The following is a 20,557-nucleotide window of genomic DNA, read 5'->3' on the forward strand; positions in this document are numbered from 1 at the left end:
CATCAGATCACAGCATCGCGGTGGCGTAGAGAGCAGGAGAGGTAAGTTGATTTATATTTGATTATCATGGGGGTCTGAATGGGGGGGTATGCACATTGAGGCTCTGATCTGAAGTCTGAATGGAGGGTCTTTTGCACACTGGGCCTCAGATTTGAGGTCTGAATTGGGGTCATATTTACATTGGGGGGTCTGATCTGAGGTCTGATTGGGGGTCTTATTAACACTGGGGGTCTGATTGTGGCTCTGGGCTGAGGTCTAATGAAAAAAATGTTTTAGTTATTTTACTCCTCTAAAACCTAGATGCGTCTTATGGGCAGGTGCGTCTTATAGGACAAAAATACGGTAGGTGCTCTCCCCACCATTGGTAAAATTCTAGTACATACAATGCCACTCTAGAGAATGGACATACCACTATGACCCCATTTTTTTTATCACATCCATCTATCCTGATAAAAGCTGTTAAAGAACGTGTCTTATATGGACGAGCAGCCCTCATCTTCTCGGATGATGTCTACTTGTTTAGCAATGAATTGCTCCTCACCGGTTTCAATGCAGATGCAATAACAATAAGTATATATAGTTCTAAATAATAACCAATGTACAAACTGGCCCATTTCCCAAACATGAGGGGTATTCCAGACAGCAAACTGCAGCTGGGGCCCCCAGTTATCAGGCATTTATCACCCATCAAGTATAGGTAATAAATGTAAATTGTGGGAAAATCCTTTGAGGGTGGTCTCCAGTTAAAGACCCTCATTGATTAGCCAGAACAGGAAGTGGTTACAAAAAGCATCTCTCTTTTTAGTACCTAGCCTGTATGTGCAGTAGACATGTAGCCTGTTGATTTCAATGGGAACCTTACAGTCACTCACCCTCCTCCCCACCCTGTGATAACGCCGCAGAGGAACTGAACACCTGATGCCAGGTTCTCTTACCGATTTTAGCTGGTCACTTTGGGATATTAATTGTTTAAGAGTCTTTGAATACTTTAATGTTAGGGACTCTCTACCAGAAAAATGAGTGTTTGTGGTGAACAGTACCTTAAAGGAATTGTCTCACCATATGAACGTATCGCCTATCCACAGAGGTCAGACATCAATGAGACTGAGATGCTGGAGTCCCTACAGCGAATGGAGCGGCACCCACACATTCATTCTACTACGCAATTCAGCTCTATTCGTCCTCTCTTAGGCAATCTCATAGAGTAGAATGGAGGGGCAGTATGCATGCGTGACCACTGCTGCAGTCAGTCCAGGGACTCCAGCACCTCACTCTTGTGATCAGTGGGGCTCACGGTGGTTGGGCCTTAACCAATTAGATAGTTATCCCCTATCCTGATGGTGGGACAAACCCATTAGCTAATGCTACATGGTACTACTTCAACTTACTTGTGGCAATCAAGAATAATAAAAAAAAATACCTTCATATTCTTCATGGATAACAGTCACGGCCTGGGCATTACAGTGGAGCTGAAGCATGTGGAGAAGTATTGCAGACCCAAGTATCTGCATTTCATGGGCATCCAGTGACACCGATTCTTCAGTCCGGGGCGACGCTCCCATGCTTCTCAGCAGACCAATGTCCAATTTCTTGCACAATGCTGAACTAGTAAGTGCACAGAGAAACTTGTGCTCCCCTCTATGATTCTCACTGTGTGACAGAAGACTGAATACAGATCTATAATCACTGGAATGTGTCCGATTAGGTTCTTCATCTGCAGCACAGGCCTGAAACTTACGAGATGTCTGATGTAAGAAGACTTCTGAAAGCTGCTTGTAACCAGTCAGCAGGACAGTCCTCAGTGCTGTATGGCAGAAAACACCCAAAACAAGAAGAAGGCCACCCACTGTGCATTCAACACAGTGATAATATTCCCAGGCCTGGTCCCTGCACTGAACAGTGCAATATCTGGCAAAACTGCAGAGCTGACAAGGTAGAGGCGCCAGCATTCTCTGTAGGCAGTGGTGACAGTAAAGATCACAGTTTGTAACTGAAATGTCCCATGGGTTTTTCTTTGTGACTGTCTCTCTGTCAGGGATTATTACACTGACATACGCTTCTTCACATACTAGGAGCTCACCTTGCGCTATATCCTCAGAAGCCACCAAGTGGCGCCCTTTGGAAGAGCTAAACTTGATTTTCAGGGCACTGGATGCATTGGTTAGCTTAGGGTTTCCCTTCAGTTCTTGCGGTTTGTGGTTTACACTTCTCTGGGATTTCGTATTAGAAATGTCGCACTGCTTCAATTTTTGCAAACAATTTGCTTGTCGCAGAAGAATTTTGCTCTGTAGCCGCTCCGGATATCCATGCTCTTGTGCATGATTAATGTCCTCCAAACATGCCTGATATTTCCATAGAAAGAAGAGAACACACAATCTGAGACTGCTGTCACCTTCTCATTCAGAGTTTTTAGTGTCCATCCTTCCAATTACAGATATATAAAAAATGTATTATAAAGAACACAAAGCACACTCTCTCTAGGAAATGGTGATATCTCTAATGACAGCTATGGCTGCTAAAATGTAATTGGCAAAAGCCCACAAATGTGAAGCAGAACGAGGGATCATCTGTGCAGAATGGTGCTCGGCTTATCTGGTCTGGAATGATTTGGGGGATAATTTTCAGAGAGAAGATACAGTAGTTACATTGTATTAACTAACCTGTCCCGTATGTCACCCACATTTACTAAGACTGGTGTAAATAAGGGAGTTTTAGTAATGTTTAAGGGCATGCTATTCATGTGTTATTGGCAGCTTGGTTGATCAGCTGTATGAAAAGGATGCAGCGTTTGGACGAATACTGAGGCCTCTTCACCATATACCAAGCACATCGCTGTACACTGTATAGTAACAGTTTGTAAGGCTGAAAAAGAGACATCCTGCAATTGGATCCCCGTGAGATAGAATCCAATTTTCCTCGTTTGAGGGGGAAAAAAAAATCCTTCCGACTCCAATCAGGCAGTTGGAACACTCCCTGGATCAACGACCCCTCTCTAGTAGCTATAGCCTGTAATATTATAACACTCCAGAAATACATCCAGGCCCCTCTTGAACTCTTTTAATGAATTCACCATCACCACCTCCTCAGGCAGAGAGTTCCATAGTCTCACTGCTCTTACCGTAAAGAATCCTCTTCTATGTTTGTGTACAAACCTTCTTTCCTCCAGACGCAGAGGATGTCCCCTCGTCACAGTCCTGGGGATAAATAGATGATGGGATAGATCTCTGTACTGACCCCTGATATATTTATACATAGTAATTAGATCTCCCCTCAGTCGTCTTTTTTCTAAAGTGAATAAGCCTAATTTTGATAATCTTTCAGGGTACTGTAGTCCACCCTTTCCAGTCATTACTTTAGTTGCCCTCCTCTGAACCCTCTCCAGCTCTGCTATGTCTGCCTTGTTCACAGGAGCCCAGAACTGTACACAGTACCCCATGTGTGCTCTGACTAGTGATGATGTAAAGTGGCAGGACTATGTTCTCATCACGGGCATCTATGCCCCATTATCTTATTGGCCTTGGCAGCAGCTGCCTGACACTGGTTTCTGCAGCTTAGTTTGCTGTCCACTAAAATTCCTAAGTCCTTTTAAATGTCAGTGTTACCAAATGTTTTACCATTTAGAATGTACGTATGTATGGAGCCAATACTGACCCCTGTGGTACCCGATTGGTGACAGGGACCAAATATGAGTGTGTACCATTAATAACCACCCTCTGTTTTCTATCATTGAGCCAGTTACTTACCCACATACAGACATTTTCTCCTAGTCCAAACATTCTCATTTTATATACTAACCTTTTATGTGGCACAGTATCAAATGCTTTGGAGAAGTCCAGATATACGACATCCATTGATTCACTGCGGTCAAGTCTAGAACTTACCTCCTCATAGAAACTCATTCATGAGGGATAGGTCATGTCAAACTAATTTAAAGGGGTGGTCTCACTTCAGTAAGTGGCATTTATCATGTAGAGAAAGTTAATACAAGCCACTTACTAATGTATTGTTATTATCCATATTGCTTCCTTTGCTGGCTGGATTCTTTTTTCCCATCAAATTATACACTGATCGTTTCCATGGTTACAGACCACCCTGTAATCCATCATCCATGTCATTTCCTATATTGTGCAAGCACGACCACCACTGATGGATTGCAGGGTGGTCTGTAACCATGGAAACGAGCAGTGTATAATGTATCAGAAAAATGAATCCAGCCAGCAAAGGATGCAATATGGACAATCACAATACATTAGTAAGTGCCTTGTATTAATTTTCTCTACATAATAAATGCTATTTGCTGAAGTGGGACAACCCCTTTAAATTAGATTGACATGACCTATCCCTCATGAAGCCATGCTGATACAGCGTTATTCGCTTATTTTTATTGAGTTACTCCAAGACAGAATCTCTTAGAAAGCCTTCTTAAAAACAGTTTACCCACGACAGATGATAAAATTACCAGCCTGAAGTTTCCGTGTTTTTTTTTTTTTTTTAACACCTTTTTGAATACTGGCACCGGACTCGCTTAGCGCCAATCCTGTAGAATACTCTGTGTCAGTATAGAGTCCTTAAATATCAGAAATAAGGGACTGTCTATGACATTACTTCATTTTCTGAGGATACAGGGGTGTATGCCATCTGGTTCCGGTGATTTGTCTATTTTCTTTTATTATATCTTTTTAAGACGCCGCTGTACTTCTTCCTGGGTCAGACAGGGCACTTTAAATGGGGAATTTACTTTTACATTCTGTATTTCATCTGACAGTTTATTTTCCTCAGTGAATACAATGGAGAAAAAGGACATTTAATAGCTTTGCTTTCTCCTCATCGCTCTCTACAGCTCCCCCCTCATTACTCTGTAGAGGACCAACACCTTTGGATTTATACCTTTTACTATTTATATAAATGAAGACCATTAGTACATTTTAGGTTTAGGGTTCATTCCCTCACTTATATCTTCCCGGAGTGTGGGCTTTAGACAGGACTTTACATAAAGGCAGACCAATCCCCCTCTCCAGTTTTGACAATCCTTTCTAAACAGACTGTAACCTTGTACATTAACCGCCCAGTCATAGCTATCATCCAGCCATGTCTCAGTTATTCCCACTATGTCATAGTCCTCCTCACACATCACTAATTCCAGTTCACCAGTTTCATTAGTCAGGCTTCTGGCATTAGTGTACATATAATTAAGAGGTTTTTGTATATTTTTTTACCCTACAACTTTCCGTATGAACTGTGCTAGTCCCTCTCTCCATTAAAACAGCTGAATGGGGGGTCCTGGGATTCAGACCCATACTGATCAGATACTGATGACCTATCCTGAGGATAGGTTATCCATATTTAGGTCTTCGAAAATACCTTCAAAAGGCTTCTATAGGATAAATAACACATGGCTACACCTGTCCATGGGATGTGTCCGGTATTGCACCTCAAGTTCATGGAGGAGAATGGGTCTGAGCTGCAATATTACAGGTATGGTAGGCTGTGTTTACACACTGTGGCTCGACTGCAGCCATGGTTCTTACTCTGAGTTCTCCATAACTGCAGCAATATTGCAATATTTTGGAATGATCTTGGAAAACGACATGTAAACTCACCTGTACTGTTTCTTCAAGAAATTAGCCATGTTTTTCTAATCCTTGACAGCTCCTAGCTTTGTACTAGATAATGTAATTCAGGGATGTATTTTATAATTTAATGGTATGATGAGAATATAGCTTCAATGTATCAGAAGGTCAGTGAAGTAAATCTGTTTCCTAACGTTATAACACAAAACAACAAGACAGGCAGTGTTCACATATTTCCATCATCCAAGAAACCCTCATTCCTAGATGGTCGGCAAATTAATTTTCTTGTTGTTTGGATATGCGATTAGGGGGAGCATGTTTCAAAGGTATTTGGTTTCCCTTTAACCCTTCTGTTCATAACCTTGCCAAGTATTTTTGCAATCATAGTTATACAAAGATAAGGGGAGACCTAGGGGTGGGCGATATGGCCTAAAATCTATATTGCAATATAATTTTAAGCATGTGCGATATATTAAACATTTTATTTTAGTACTTTTTATTTAATAACTATTAGCCTTCTTAGGGGCTAGAACCCTTGTTCTCACACTCTCCCTGCTGCCCTGTGCATAGTGCACACAGCAGCAGAGAGCTGACTATGGCAGCCAGGGCTTCAGTAGCATCCTGGTTGCCATGGTAACCGATCGGAGCCCGGCGATTACACTGCTGGTGCTCCGATCAGAAGCTGCCACCCTGGGGCCACTGCCACCAATGATTTAATCGTGTGGAGGGCCCGCAATTAATATAATACTTAGAAGAGGGGGAGTAGAAGGGAGGGGCTGTGGCCACTGCGCCACCAATGAATATAGTTAATATGTCTGAATACAAACGTAGCCTGCATGTGCCGGCCATATCCCATACCTGGCCTCTATTACTGCGCGCCGTAATCCACTGAAATTAACCCCTCAGGACCTCTCCGTTCTCATTGGTGGCGCAGTGGCCACAGTCCCTCCCCTCCTCCTCTCTGTTCTCATTGGTGGCACAGTGGACACAGTCCCTCCTCCTCCTAGTCTGCTCTCATTGGTGGTCAGCGGCAGCCGCACACAGTGGGGAGAGAGGGACTCCCTCCTTCTCCATTGTGACGGCTCAGGAGAACATGGTGCGTGCCGAGAGCGGTGCATGCCATGTTCTACCGCAATATGGCGATATAAACAAAATCTCTATCGTTGGCTAAATTTATATAGTTTATATTGCATATCGTCTATATCGCCCACCCCTAGGGAGACCCATTGATTATATGGCATTTAGGCTAGGGTCATACCACATTTCTGTCATACAGTTAAGGGCCTGTTCACATCTCCTTTAGGCCCTAAATTTGGGATATGTACTGTGAATGTTCATGTGTATATGCTGAATGTATCCATAGGCCCACAGGGACCTGTTATACGCCAAGAGTTTCCTTTGGTCTTACGCCATACATTTCTTTTTTTCCCCATTATGGAATACTGCTGTATTTTTTTTTATGGGAGCCTATGGATGACATATCCTACTGAATGCCTGTACAGTGTGATAGGTCACTGCCTTATATTGAGCTCCTCTTGATGTATACCTCCAAAGAATGGCTCTGAACAGAATTTGAAAGCGAAACAGAAACAGAAAACAAAACAAAGTGGTACTCTGTAAGGGTAGATTCACATGACTGTACGTGTTTTGCGGACCGCACATGGCCAGCGCTATATAGAAAATGCCTATTCTTGTCTGTGACTGCGGACAAAAATAGGACATGCTCTTATTTTCACAGGGGCCGCGAAAAGGGAACAACGACACAGTGTGCTGTCCACATAATTTGCGGCCCCATTGACATGAATGGGTCCGCACCCGTTCCGCAATTTGCGGACCCAGAATTACGGTCGTGTGAATGGACCCTTAAACAGAGAAAGTACTGGGATCTTTGATTTCACTGCACCTTGGGGAATCTCCTTCTTCCATGTTCACTGCCGCTACCTGAATGCCAACCGATAAGACTGCTTACCTGTGGTACTGTTAAAGCCTAGCGCCACTGTGCCGAGATTTACTAAAAGAATATTTCTTAACATGGCCTAACCCCAGCTACTATGTTTAGTACATGCATAAACCGGAATCCATTGACATCCGGGGACATGCAGGAGAAAGCAGTTGGGTGGTAAATGCAGCGTAGCATGTTGCAAGAGACTTCATTCCTATAGAACACATAAAAAAAATGTGGTTTTGCAAATGGAGTTAGGCTTTAATCACAAATTGCATGATAAGTAGCTGAGAGGTGATTTCATAGTCTAGCTTGTCATGGGAACTGCACCTTTAAGATGAAAAAGTTGTTGGAAAAATTATTCTATTACCATGCTACCTGCGGCTTGGGAACAAGCTATTTATATTCTTTTAAGCCACCGTGATTAAAAATAAATAAATAGTTAGAGCGCACAAAGACTCGGCTGGAGAAATGACAGATGAATGAGGGACATCACAATGTACAACAGCGGGTGTGTGAGAGGAAATAAGAAAAATGACAGGGCTCAGAAAAACGGAGATCTACAGCATGTGGTTGACTGAAACCATGATTTACATTGAAATCTCGTGTAGGACAAACCTCCAGAACGACAGAGGAGACGCAAACAATACTCACAGAGTAATGGCCAAGGTGAAAGAGAGCTGCTGACCGATTGGCAAAGCACACTGCAATCTCCTCCGTGCCAGGGATGCCATGTGAGATACCCTGCAGGACAGGAACAACAGGTACAACATTGAGCTCTGATGACTTTCTGAAAAGGAGACGTTCTGCATCCACTTTATACCTGCGGCTACATCATTAGTTCGCATATTATCCAAAACTGACATTTTACACTGGTCAGAAAAAATATTGTGTAAAAGACGAGATATTCATCTGGCATAAGTATAGAGGCATTATCTGGACGGGTATGAATAAACTCATAGCATTACAGCTGCTCGTTTAGAAAGTCAGCACTATTGCAACAGTATATGTATATATATATATATTATAGCTAGATATGTCTATAGAATTAACATGCAAATTAGCGCTTTTCCAGAAAGAAGAAAACGGTCTCACTGGTGCCACCTAGAGAGTATTCTCTCTTATGGAGGAGAGCTGAAGGTAATACTTTTTTTCTGGGGGCATGGACTACCTACATCAACTGGATCTCCGCCAAGAGAACCACTACAATTAATCTGGTATTTTATTCATATCTGGAGCATCGTGGTGGTGGGGGGGGGGGGGGGGGGGGGGGGGTGTTTATCGCCATTTCTGTGATAACTGAATGAGGTAAAGCTGATGTCCAGATGTGGTCTTAAAACCTATGCCACCACCTACCACAGAAATGGTTTTCCTGCTATTTATTTTCTCCAGGTTGACACCAAAGAGTAGCCATAGTAAGTGACTGCACCTTGGCTGATTTGAGTCTGAAATCCATAACCTGTTTGATATGATCACTGCTCTATCCCTGCCAGATGCTTTACACTGCAGCCCTGTTTGTTCACATCAGCTGCAGTGTGAAAGCACATCCTCTACTTTGAGATAAGAACGCATGCACTACGTTCCTCAGCAAGTTGACAAATATGGCGCACCCCGAAATATTGTCACAGACTGGTACACAAGTCTTAAAAGTCCTTTTACACAGCCCAGGATCAGGTCAATTTCAGGGTTGAGCATTTGTAGAAACGCTTGATCTGCATAACTGGCCTGTGTAAAAGCTGCTAACGCTCATTCATCGGGTCAGTGGTCCTGTTTTGCTGGCACCAAAAATCAGTGTGGGGGGATTTATCAAACTGGTGTAAAATAGAACTGGTTTAGTTTCCCATAGCAAACAATCAGATTCCACCTTTCATTTTCCAAAGGAGAAGTGAAAAAAGAAAGGTGGAATCTGATTGGTGGAATCTACCTTACACCAGGTTAATAAATCTCCCCCAGAGTTTGTGTGCAGCAGATCATGCAGTCTAAACAGCGATTTGCCGTCCAGGAACAATGATTTTCTCTGGGGACAAGTGATCGCTATATCGATCGCTTGTCCCCACTAAGTGGTGGTGATTGCTGCATATAAAAGCGTCATCTCTGCTGACGATCAGGCAATTATCAGGAAGGTTTAGTTCATTCCCAATAATGGCCTGTTATATTGCTCCGTGTAAAAAAATTATTTTTTTGTGCTTACCTGTAAAATCCTTTTCTCGCTGAGTTCATTGGGGGGACACAGGAAACCATGGGTATACCTGCTGCTGCCACCAGGAGGCGACACTAGGCAAAAAAAAGTGTTAGCTCCTCCTCTCAGCTATATCCCTCCTGCATACACTGAGCTAATCAGTGTGTACAAAAGCAGTAGGAGCAGCCAGCAGAAACTAATTGTATAAAAGAGAGCTAGAGCTGGAGATGGGTCAGATGGGACCCACCAAAAAGAATCAGCAATGAACTTACTGGGTGGGTGCTGTGTTCCCCAATGAACTCAGCGTGAAAAGGATTTTACATGAAAGCACAAAAAAATCCTATTTTCTCGTATCATTGGGGGACACAGGAGATCATGGGAAGTTCCAAAGCAGTACCATGGGGTGGGAATAAAAGACTATCTAAAACAAATCTAAGGCCGGTCCTACACAGGAACCCTGAATAGGACAGGAAGAGCATGAACCAGGAAGGCCAGCCAGAGAATGTAGAACGCACTGCGTCTTAGATAGGGCAAAACGAAGCCCAAGGGCTCGAGAGGCTTCAGAAGATGTAGATAGCCGCACATAATATCCACAAGAAAGATAAGCATGTCTGACGACTGAAGATGATGTGCGGAAGGTACTTCCGGATAACGAGGACCACAGAATTGGTGTGGGAACCTGGACTGGAAACCCAGGATGTCTTGCATGGCAATAGGCCCCATAGAAAACCGAGGGGTGTCTATTCAACAGAAATGAACCTGTAGAATCTGGGTATGCACGAGACCTGGCGAACGAGCAACAGGAAAACCCAGACACAACCTTACCCAATGTGTAAGTATCAGGATGGGATACTTCAACCCAGGAAAGAAATGGGAAAACTGGAAGGAATTACTGGGCAACTGGAAGAGGACTAGTCCTGTAGGGATCTCCCAGGTACGTGAGGAGACCCCATGGGCCAAATTGTAAAAGAAAATAGCGAGTAGCTTCTCCTTTGTAAAGAATCCAGCACGAAAAGAAACTAAAAAGTATGGAATATGATTACCCATCAAGACAGAGATAAGGGATGGCCAAGGGACAAAAAGTCACAACGGGAACCAGTCAGAGGAAGAAAATGAAAAACCATAGACAAATGGTGAGTAGTCTAAGAGAAAAAGACTGCGTCCCCGGGGTTTAATAGCATCCCAGCTGTGCAGCAGAGAACAATGCGGCAGAAGAGTGCAGCCAAAGCAACCTCCGCCACTGAGCACTGAGTGATGCTGGATCCAGGACCATGTCATGACTGGCATTAGACAGCCTGAGGAAACTGAGCAACTGCACTCTTAAAAGAGATCAGGCTACAATACATGAGAGAGCACATACACTTGCCGGAATACACTAATGGAAGCCGATCCAAAAGGTAAGGATCGCAGCATACATCTCTGCTTAAAAAGGAAACGCCCCCTAAGGAGCAGGTATTGTGGAAGACAGATGCCCCCAGCCGTAGAGGCTTGTCGTGAGACTTCTAACAAAAGAAGCTGCTTGATACTTCCCAAACGGCCTGGATCAGGCAGACCCAACTGCAGGCTGAAGAATAAAAATACTGTAGTGATCGATAGAAGCAAAGCTGACGCCAAAAAATATCAGAGGTGTGTAGATTTGTCAGAGACTATCTACTGTCACCGTGTAGCTACTCTGCCTGAAGGGGACAATGCTGTCATCAGTGGAATGCGCAGATTGGTCCGAAATACTTCTCCAGGAGAGACTGTGATGACTATGTCCGACATCACAAAAACACCTGAGAAAATCTGGGCCTATAAGAAAAAATAGTGCAGACGTTCCAGAACAGTAAGAATCCAACCTCAGGAGTATGGATACTGGCCATGTAGACAGAAACATAATCTGGGGGGAGCGCAATTACTTGTCTTGCGGAGGGGCATAATGTCGAAAGTGCGTTCCAGCAACGAAACATCTATTAGCATTGGAAACATGCAACAACACCATAGTCCCGTCCGGTGAGGGGGGAAAAGCAGTTGATGCAAAGTATGTGCCCTACATAAGCACATGTCAAATCTATTACTCATCTCGTAAAAGAGGCAGTGTTGATGGTGTCACAGCATCAACAGTTATCGCCAATGTCCCACTTAAAATGAGAACCATGTGGTAGACCAATGTCATAGAAACGAGGGGGTTATGCCAACCAGGGAGAACCCAGCAAAAGTGTGCATCAGAAGTGAATGGCTCATCAGCTATAGCATGCATACTAATGCAAATACCTGGTCAGAGAATGGAAGTACTGCAAATGACCATGTCAGCAGGAATAAATGGACGAATCAACTAAAACTGCAAGCGCCAGCATAAAGACCCCACCTATTGGTGCAACGGCATCCATTGGTCGCGTAAAATGAGCCGGAGATCCACCTGAGAGGGAATGTAGACACAACCACCACACCTAAGACCAGTGTGAGGGTTCCACCTATAGAAGGAGAGAAGCGGTAGAAGCTACAGCATACAGAGCCAGTGCCGAAACATGGAACGGAACAGAAGGCAATGTGGTAGAAACCACAGAACCATATCCAGTAGAAATGCAAGGAGAGAGGAAGAAAGCAACGTGGGTGCCACCATGGCTTGCAGGGGAACGTAAGCCCTGAGCCTGAGAAGGGAACCACACAGTGGTAGACAAGGCACTTAGGGCTAAGGCAAATTCTCCACCTGAGAATGGGGCCAGACAGGAGTAGCCACAGGAACTAGTGCTGGCGCAATACGCCACCTGAGGAGGAGTTCATACCGTAGAAGCCATAGTATATGGTGATAGCACCATACGCCACCTGATGAGGAGACCATACAGAAGGTGCTATGGTATGTAGTACTAATGCAAATACTCCACCCAAAAGACTGTTCAGTAGGAGCCATGGCATGGAGTGCTAACACAAATCCTTCCCCTGAGAAGAAGCCCATACAGATAGTAACCACCGAAACAAGGGCTAGTGCAATACCTGAGAAGGCCATACAGTAGTAGCCATGATATGTAACGCTAGCGTAAATACTCCCCCTGAGAAGGAGGATATACTGTAGTAGCTACAAAAGCCAAAGTCAGGGTAGACACACCACCTGGGAAGGAGGCCCTACAGTAGTAGCTACGATCTCCAGCGCTTGCGTAAATACTCCACCTGCGGAAGAGGACATACAGTAGTAGCCATGGAATAAAGCACTAGCCTAAATACGCCACCTGAAACAGTATTCAAGCAATGTAATATTCAATTCGCTTGATAGTAACCACCGAATCTCTTCTAGAGCAGATACACCACCTAAGAAGGTGTTGAGTATCATGACCAATCATGTAGTGTTGAGTTCCAGTCCCTGGTAGCCAGGCCCCTGCTGTATCCGCCGGCATCGCTGTACAAGCGATGCCGGCAGATTAACCCCTTCTATGCTGCGATCAGCGCTGACCATGGCATAGAAGGGATTTGCAGTGGCGGGAACCCGATGGGTGAAAAGGCAGCTCAATGCCGTGCAGAGGCTGCCCAATGCCTTGCACTGCATCGGGACCTGCCTTCTACGGCCTCAGGCCGGGTCTTCTAGGCAACCTGTTAGTGTATTACTCAGTGTAATACATTAACAGGCAATGCATTACAACACAGATGTATTGTAATGCATTGCAGAGGGGATCAGACCCCCAAAAGTAAAGTAAAAAAAAGGTTTTAATAATAAAAAAAAATTACATTTCAAGTAAAAAAAGAAAAAACGCCCCTTTCCCCTGATTTCATATAAAAAAAATAGAAAAAAAAAATAAGAACACACACACACACACACACACACACACATTAGGTATCGCCACGTCTGTACCAACCGGCTCTATAAATATATCACATGATCCACCCCGTTCGACAAACACCGTAAAAAAAATAGAAAATAAAAACATCACAAAAAGTGCAACACCAAGCAATCAAAAAGGCGTATTCCCCCCAAAATGGTACCAATAAAACAGTCACCTCGTCCCGCAAAAAAAAAAAAAATTGTAAAAAACTATAGCTCTCAGGACATGGAGACACTAAAAGATCATTTTTTTGGTTTAAAAAATTCAATTATTGTGTTAAAGTGAAATAAATAGAAAAGTATACATATTAGGTATCGCCGTGTCCGTAACAACCAGCTCTATAAAAGTATCACATGACTTAACCCCTCAGGTGAACACAATAAAAACTGTGCCAAAAAAAGCCATTTTTTGTCACCTTACATGGCTTGCAACACCAAGCGGTCAAAAAGGCGTATGCCCCCCAAACTGGAACCAATAAAACAGTCACCTTATCACACAAAAAAAGAGCCCCTACTTAAGACAAACGCCAAAATAATAAAAAAAACTATAGCTCTCAGGACACGAAGACACAAAGATTTTATTTTTTTTTGGTTTTAAAAATGCAATTAGTGTGTTCAAGTAAAATAAATAAAAAAAAGTATATATATTAGGTATCGCCGCGTCCCTCACAACCAGCTCTATAAAAATATCATATGACCTAACTGATCAGGTGAACACCGTAAAAAAATAAAAACTGTGCAAAAAAAAAACCACTTTTTTTATCACCTAACATCATTTAAAGTGCAACACCAAACGATCAAAAAGGCGTATGCCCCCCAAAATAGAACCAATAAAACCATCATCTCATCCCGCAAAAAAAGGGGCCCTACAAAAAAATAAAAAACTATGGCTTTCAGACTATGGAGACACTAAAACAATTTTTTTTTGTTTCAAAATGCTATTATTGTGTAAAACTTACATAAATTAAGAAAAAGTATACATGTTAAGTATTGCCACGTCCGTAACGACCTGCTCTATAAAAATATCACGTGACCTAACCCCTCAAGTGAACTCTGTAAAAAAAAAAAATATATAAAAACTGTGCCAAAACCACCAATTTTTTTTGTCACCTTGCCTAGTAAAGTGTAATATTGAATGATCAAAAAAAAATCATATGTACCCAAAAATGGTACCAATAAAAACGTCAACTCTTCCTGCAAAAGATGACCCCTGCACAAGACGATTGGCAGAAAAATAAAAAAAATATGGCGTTCAGAAAATGGAGACACAAAAACATCTTCTTTTCAAAAATGCTTTATTATGTAAAACTAAAACAAAGAAAGTAGACATATTTGATATCACCGCGTCCGTAACAACCTGCTCTATAAAAATAGATAAAAATAGATAAATGTAAAAAATAAAAACAGTGCCAAAACAGCCATTTTTTGGTTACCTTGCCTAACAAAAAAACTTAATATAGAGCGATTAAAAAATCATATGTACCCCAAAATAGTAACAATAAAACTGTCAACTTATCCCCTAGTTTCCAAAATGGGGACACTTTTAGGAGTTTCTACTATAGGGGTGCATCACGGGGGCTTCAAATGGGACATGGTGTCTAAAAACCAGTCCAGCAAAATCCGCCTTCCAAAAACCATGCGGCAGTCCTTTCCTTCTGCGGTAATACATGTTGAGTTTTGTTTGGCTGTTAACCCTCGATGTGTTAAAGAAAAAAATGGATTAAAATGGAAAATCTGCCAAAAAAGTGAAATTTTTAAATTTAATTTCTATTTTCCTTTAATTCTTGTGGAACACCTAAAGGGTTAACAAAGTTAGTAAAATCAGTTTTGAGTAACTTGAGAGGTGTAGTTTCTACTATGGGGTCATTTATGGGGGGTTTCTAAGTGACTTCAGACCTGAACTCGTCCTTAAAAAGTGGGTTTTGGAAATTTTCTTACATTTTTTTTAGAATTGCTTCTAAAATTCTAAGCCTTCTAACGTTCCCAAAAAATAAAATGACATTTACAAAATGATGCAAACATATGGGAATGTTAAGTAATACATTTTTTTATGAGGTATCACTTTCTGTTTTAAAAGCAGAGAAATTGAAATTTAGAAAATTGTGAATTTTTCTAAATTTTTGGTCAATTTGGGATTTTTTCATAAATAAAAGGTAAAATATATTGACTCAAATTTATGACTGTCGAAAAGTACAATGTGTCACGAGAAAACAATCTCAAAATGGCTTGGATAAATAAAAGGGTTCCAAAGTTATTACCACATAAAGTGACCAGGTGAAAACTGAAACGCTGGTAGTCGTGTTAGAGCCATCTAGTGGCGAATTTTGGGTACTGCATATTACTGTGTGTTATTGCATATTATTGAGTTTTTCTATGATTAAGCTTTGATTGTATTCTAAATTATTGTATAATAAATCATTTATATTTTTGCATAGACGCTTGTACCTTATTGTACTGATTGCACAACATAATTAAATTAACAACAATCCCTTCTTGAGGTGTTTTATATGTCAACCTCTAGGATTAACTTCCTTTGAAATTTTTCCTTTGATCCTATTTTTTATATAAAGCATTTGCTTTATATCCCCAACAGGTCTAGCGTGCAAACATAGTCAGCGCGCTGGCTGAGGATGTGTCTGATGTCAGGTCCCTCCCAGTGCATGCTGGGAAGAAGACACGGTCCGGACTCCATCAGCCAGACGAGAACCCTGCAGGAAAGGTAAGTATATTAGCAGGGGCACCGAATCTACCGGGAGGGGGGGGGGGGGGGGGGTGGATGGCTATGGCATTGGGCTGATGGCGCTGGCTGGGGGACATGATAATAGTGGCAAACTGGCAATGGCATGGGGCTGATGACGCTGGCTGGGGAACATGATGATAGTGGCAATGGCATGGGGCTGATGGAGCTGGCTGGGGGACATGGATGATATGGCAATGGTATGGGGCTGATGGTAATGGCTGTGGGACATGATGGTGCTGGGAATGGCATAGGGCTGATGGCGCTGGATGGGGGACATGGATGATGATGGTGGCAATGACATGGGGCTGATGGCGCTGGCTGGGGGACACTTCATCTTTACATTGTTTGGAAAAAGATCTATTACACAAAACGCATCTCAAAAATTTCTTGAACAGTTTTGTAATTTGTATACATACAGAAGAAAATAATATATTGCGATATATCGCACATGCTTCAAATTATATTGCGATATAGATTTTAGGCCATATCGCCCAGCCCTACTTTGTGTGTATTTTTTTTTTTTAATATTGCATTTCACTTATTATGGGCTAAAAATTATTTTCCTAAAAGGTTTTCGTTTAAACATAATGCAGGCTGGTCTGTCTCTGCTCAAGATAGGTCATCAATATCAGATCGGTGGGGATCAAACACACTACCCCTCCAATCAGCGCTGCACAAAGAACTACAGCCTCTTCCCAAGCCAGTGAAGTCAAGTTCATTGGTCAAGTGGCTTAGGTGCAGCTCAGTTCCAGTAATTGCAAAGCCACTATACAATGGATGGCACTGTTCTTGGTAATCTACGAGGAGGCTGCAGCGCTGATGACCTATCCTCAGGATTGGTCATCAGTATCCGATTGGTGGGGTTCCAACAGTCCTGTGAGTGCCATTGCCTTCTCGCAGATTACCAAGCACAGAGCTGTACATTGTATGGTGGCTGCGCTTGGTATCCTAAATGGGGCTGAGCTGCCCGTAGGCCATGTGACACATGAACGTGTCGTCACTCGGCCTAGGAAAAGCAGAGAGAAGGCCGCGGCGCTCACAAGAGTGCCGATGTCCTCCCAAACAGCTGATCGGCAGGAGTCTCGAGTGTTGGGCCCCCACCGATCAGATACTGATGACCTATACAGAGGATAGGTCATCAGTATGAAAATTTCTGAAAACCCCTTTAATTCCCAGTTCCAGATTCCTAGTTTTATTATTGAACAGCCCTTTCCAGTCAACCTTTTAACTCACTGATAAATTTGTCTTTTCAAATGAACTGCTCTAAAGAGAGCTGTAAAAGATTAAATCTAATTCGGCATCATGCAGTCTGGCAGAAAAGGACTTAACATTTAAGAACAGGGGAATTTCACTGCCACTTGTACCTTGGAATATAGTACTGCTGCAGCTGTGTACTGTTTTCTTCCAAACCTCTTATTTCCTTCTTCCTTGTAGAATAGCACAGCACGAGGCTCTTTCCCAACACCCAGATTGCTGCACAACCTCTCCAATGCCTCCTCTTCTTCCTGCCTGTGGAGAGAAATTAAAGACAGGTGCTTGTACTGTGTGCATACACATGCCCCGCTCCTCGCTACTTGCAATCCACTCTGCTTGACTTTGACATAAGCATTACCATTATTCATCTGTCTACAACAAAGAAAAATATCCTTTGTGCGATCTAAAACCATCTCTTCGAGCTGTGTACTAAATAGGGAAAAAAAAAAACATATTATAGTCTCCTTAACAGAAGTCCCAACTGATCTGATTCTAGATCTATGACAGATTGGAATGACTGCCAGCGCTGTGCAGGAATGTAGTGACCCGAACAAGTCAACATCTAATGCAGAAGGAATTACTGGTTCTTTATCCAACAGCTCAGCAATTCTGCAGTGCAGAACATATGGCATCTAGTAAGATAAAGCAGTAGAAATGTTATGTCTTATTAGGCCTTTTTACATCATGATATGGTCCTATGGTCCGTTCACCCGACGGAGGTTAAAAGAGTGTCCTTTTCGCCTCTATTAGACTGGTATGTCAGTATACCTTTATTTTTGCAGTATGGAAAAGAGTATTTATTTATTTTTTTAACAATGAGAGACAACAGTCTACTGTATGCCTTTCCCAGCATACGTCACAAATGGAGGTTGAAAATGTGATGTTGGCAGCCCTTTAGCGGTACAGTTTTTCCAGTCTGATCCTATCTCATATCAAGTGCAGCATGACTTTAGCGCTCCTTCATGTCATGAATTGGTCCAAAGAGATATTAAAGTGGTATTCTGTTTTTTATTTATTTTTTATCTGTTTGTTTATATAATAGGAAATTGTACAATTTTCAAATAGACATGTATTTAAAATTTTTACTTAAAAAGGGTTTTTCCATGAGTAAAGTAAAAAATTTAAATTAGACATATGGTACATGCCAACCTCTCTCTAACAAAGCTAGAACCAGCCCTGTACCTCACATGGATCCAGAGATCTCCACGTTCATTGCTCTGCTGGATTTATTAAGATTTATTTTTCCGCTGCAGCTCAGGGGCAGTTAAAGGGGTTGTCTCATGAAAATAATTATACAGTTTTCACACCAGCACCTAGATCTGAATACTTTTGCAATTGCATGTAATTACAAATTTAGCATAGCCACTGAGTTATTCAATAAAATGTATCTGTATAGCGCCACCTGCTGGTTATTTTTTCTTATTTCTTTGACCTGCTCACTGAGAAGAGGCCGCACATGCTCAGTTTCATCCTTCATCTCCCTCCTGAGCTGTGATAGGGCGAGCATGGACACTCCCCCTTAGCTGCAGCAGAAAAGACACTCCCCCTGAGCTTTCAGCTTGATATAAATCTAGCAGAGCAATGAATGGGGAGATCTCTGGATCCATGTGAGGTACAGGGCTGGTTCTGGCTTTGTTAGAAAGAGGCTGTCATGGGCTATATGATGTCTGATTTTCATTTTTTACATTCTTCATGGGATAACCCCTTTAAGGGATCAAACCGAGCATGTGTGGCCATCTTCATGAGCCGGACAAATAAATTAGAAAAAGAACAAATAGCAGGTGGCACTATACAGATACAATTTATTGAATAAGTAAGCGGTGACTAAATAAAATTACATGCAATTACAAAAGTCAGATCCAGGTGCTGGTTTAAAAAAAAAGTATAATATTTTTAGTAGAACATCCCCTTTAAATACCTTTCTTATATCAGGCTGTTGACCCCTATATGTACAGTAAAATGGTTCAGCCCATGAATCAGTCAGTCATGTGTAACGTATCCATGACCTAACTGAATCATGGCATCAGTCATGTGACACCCCACTGACATTCAGTAAACAACAGTTTTTCATGACATATGTGCTGGGTCAGCACACAGGGCACTTCCATGGGATAACTACATACAGTAGGAATAATGGTTGAAACCATTGGGGCTATTACAATTACTGCTTACTTCAATGTATGTGTGTTTTGGGATTACTTGTAAAATGGCTGCCCGTTTCTAGGTGATGTTTTCACGTTGTTAATAAAGTTAGCTGAAAAAAAAAAAGACAAACACAACACATACAGGGGAAACAAGGAGAACTACAGTATGTTAGATGTGCTTCTACACTGACGGATATGATGTGCTGCTGTAGGCAGTAATGCTGTATATACTGTATACATATGTGCTGCATCTTAAAAAACTTCTATTAATCTTTTTGAAATCTGAGCAGTTAACTGAATGCTAAAGATCACATGACAGATTTGAGGGTCACATGACTGCTGTCATCTTTAGCCCTATCCAGCTCTCTTACGGATGCATTTTACACAACTAAAATGGGCTGTACCATGGTTTTTATTTATTTATTTAGAGACTATGGCGCAAATATAATAAATACGTATCTCATATATATAAAAATTTATTTCTGTCTGTCTGTCCTTTATGCGCAACCAAACGACTGGACCGATCTTCACCAAATTTGGCCCACAGGTACATCAGGTGTCCGGGAAGGTTTTAGACCGGGTCTCAGCTCTCTAGAATGTACGCATTCCCCCCAAAAATGACCTACATTAGCCAATAGAAACCTGCAAGTCTTTCACTCATATCCCAACTGCCATACACACGATCACATGTCCCTTATCAGCCAATAGAAGCCTGCAGGCCCTTAGTCTTCACATACACACAGTTTTACTCCAGGTTTCCATAACAACCCAGCCATTTTTCTTCACTGCTGTAGGTCAGCATTAGGCTACACGACGACAACAAGTCACACGACACATAGGGCCAACTACACTGCTACAGGCATCAATCTTGGATGGATTTTTTGCGACTGTCGTGTCGCAGTGTAACACCATAGCCTATCATTATAAAAAATTGT

The 20,557-nt window shown here is 42.2% G+C and overlaps 1 protein-coding gene across 1 annotated transcript in view; it reads right to left on the bottom strand.

The window, feature by feature from the left end:
• SMYD4 (SET and MYND domain containing 4) overlaps positions 1-20,557 on the bottom strand; it is a 58,146-nt gene that overhangs the window by 4,848 nt on the left and 32,741 nt on the right. The window contains exons 3-5 of the mRNA XM_040423559.1: positions 17,589-17,733; positions 8,167-8,256; positions 1,421-2,342 (exon numbers count right to left, since the gene is read on the bottom strand). Of these exons, the coding sequence (XP_040279493.1) occupies positions 1,421-2,342; positions 8,167-8,256; positions 17,589-17,733 (1,157 nt within the window). The remainder of the gene's footprint in view (positions 1-1,420; positions 2,343-8,166; positions 8,257-17,588; positions 17,734-20,557) is intronic.

Source organism: Bufo bufo, chromosome 3 (assembly GCF_905171765.1).
Source record: "Bufo bufo chromosome 3, aBufBuf1.1, whole genome shotgun sequence".
In the NCBI taxonomy this organism is placed as follows: domain Eukaryota; kingdom Metazoa; phylum Chordata; class Amphibia; order Anura; family Bufonidae; genus Bufo; species Bufo bufo.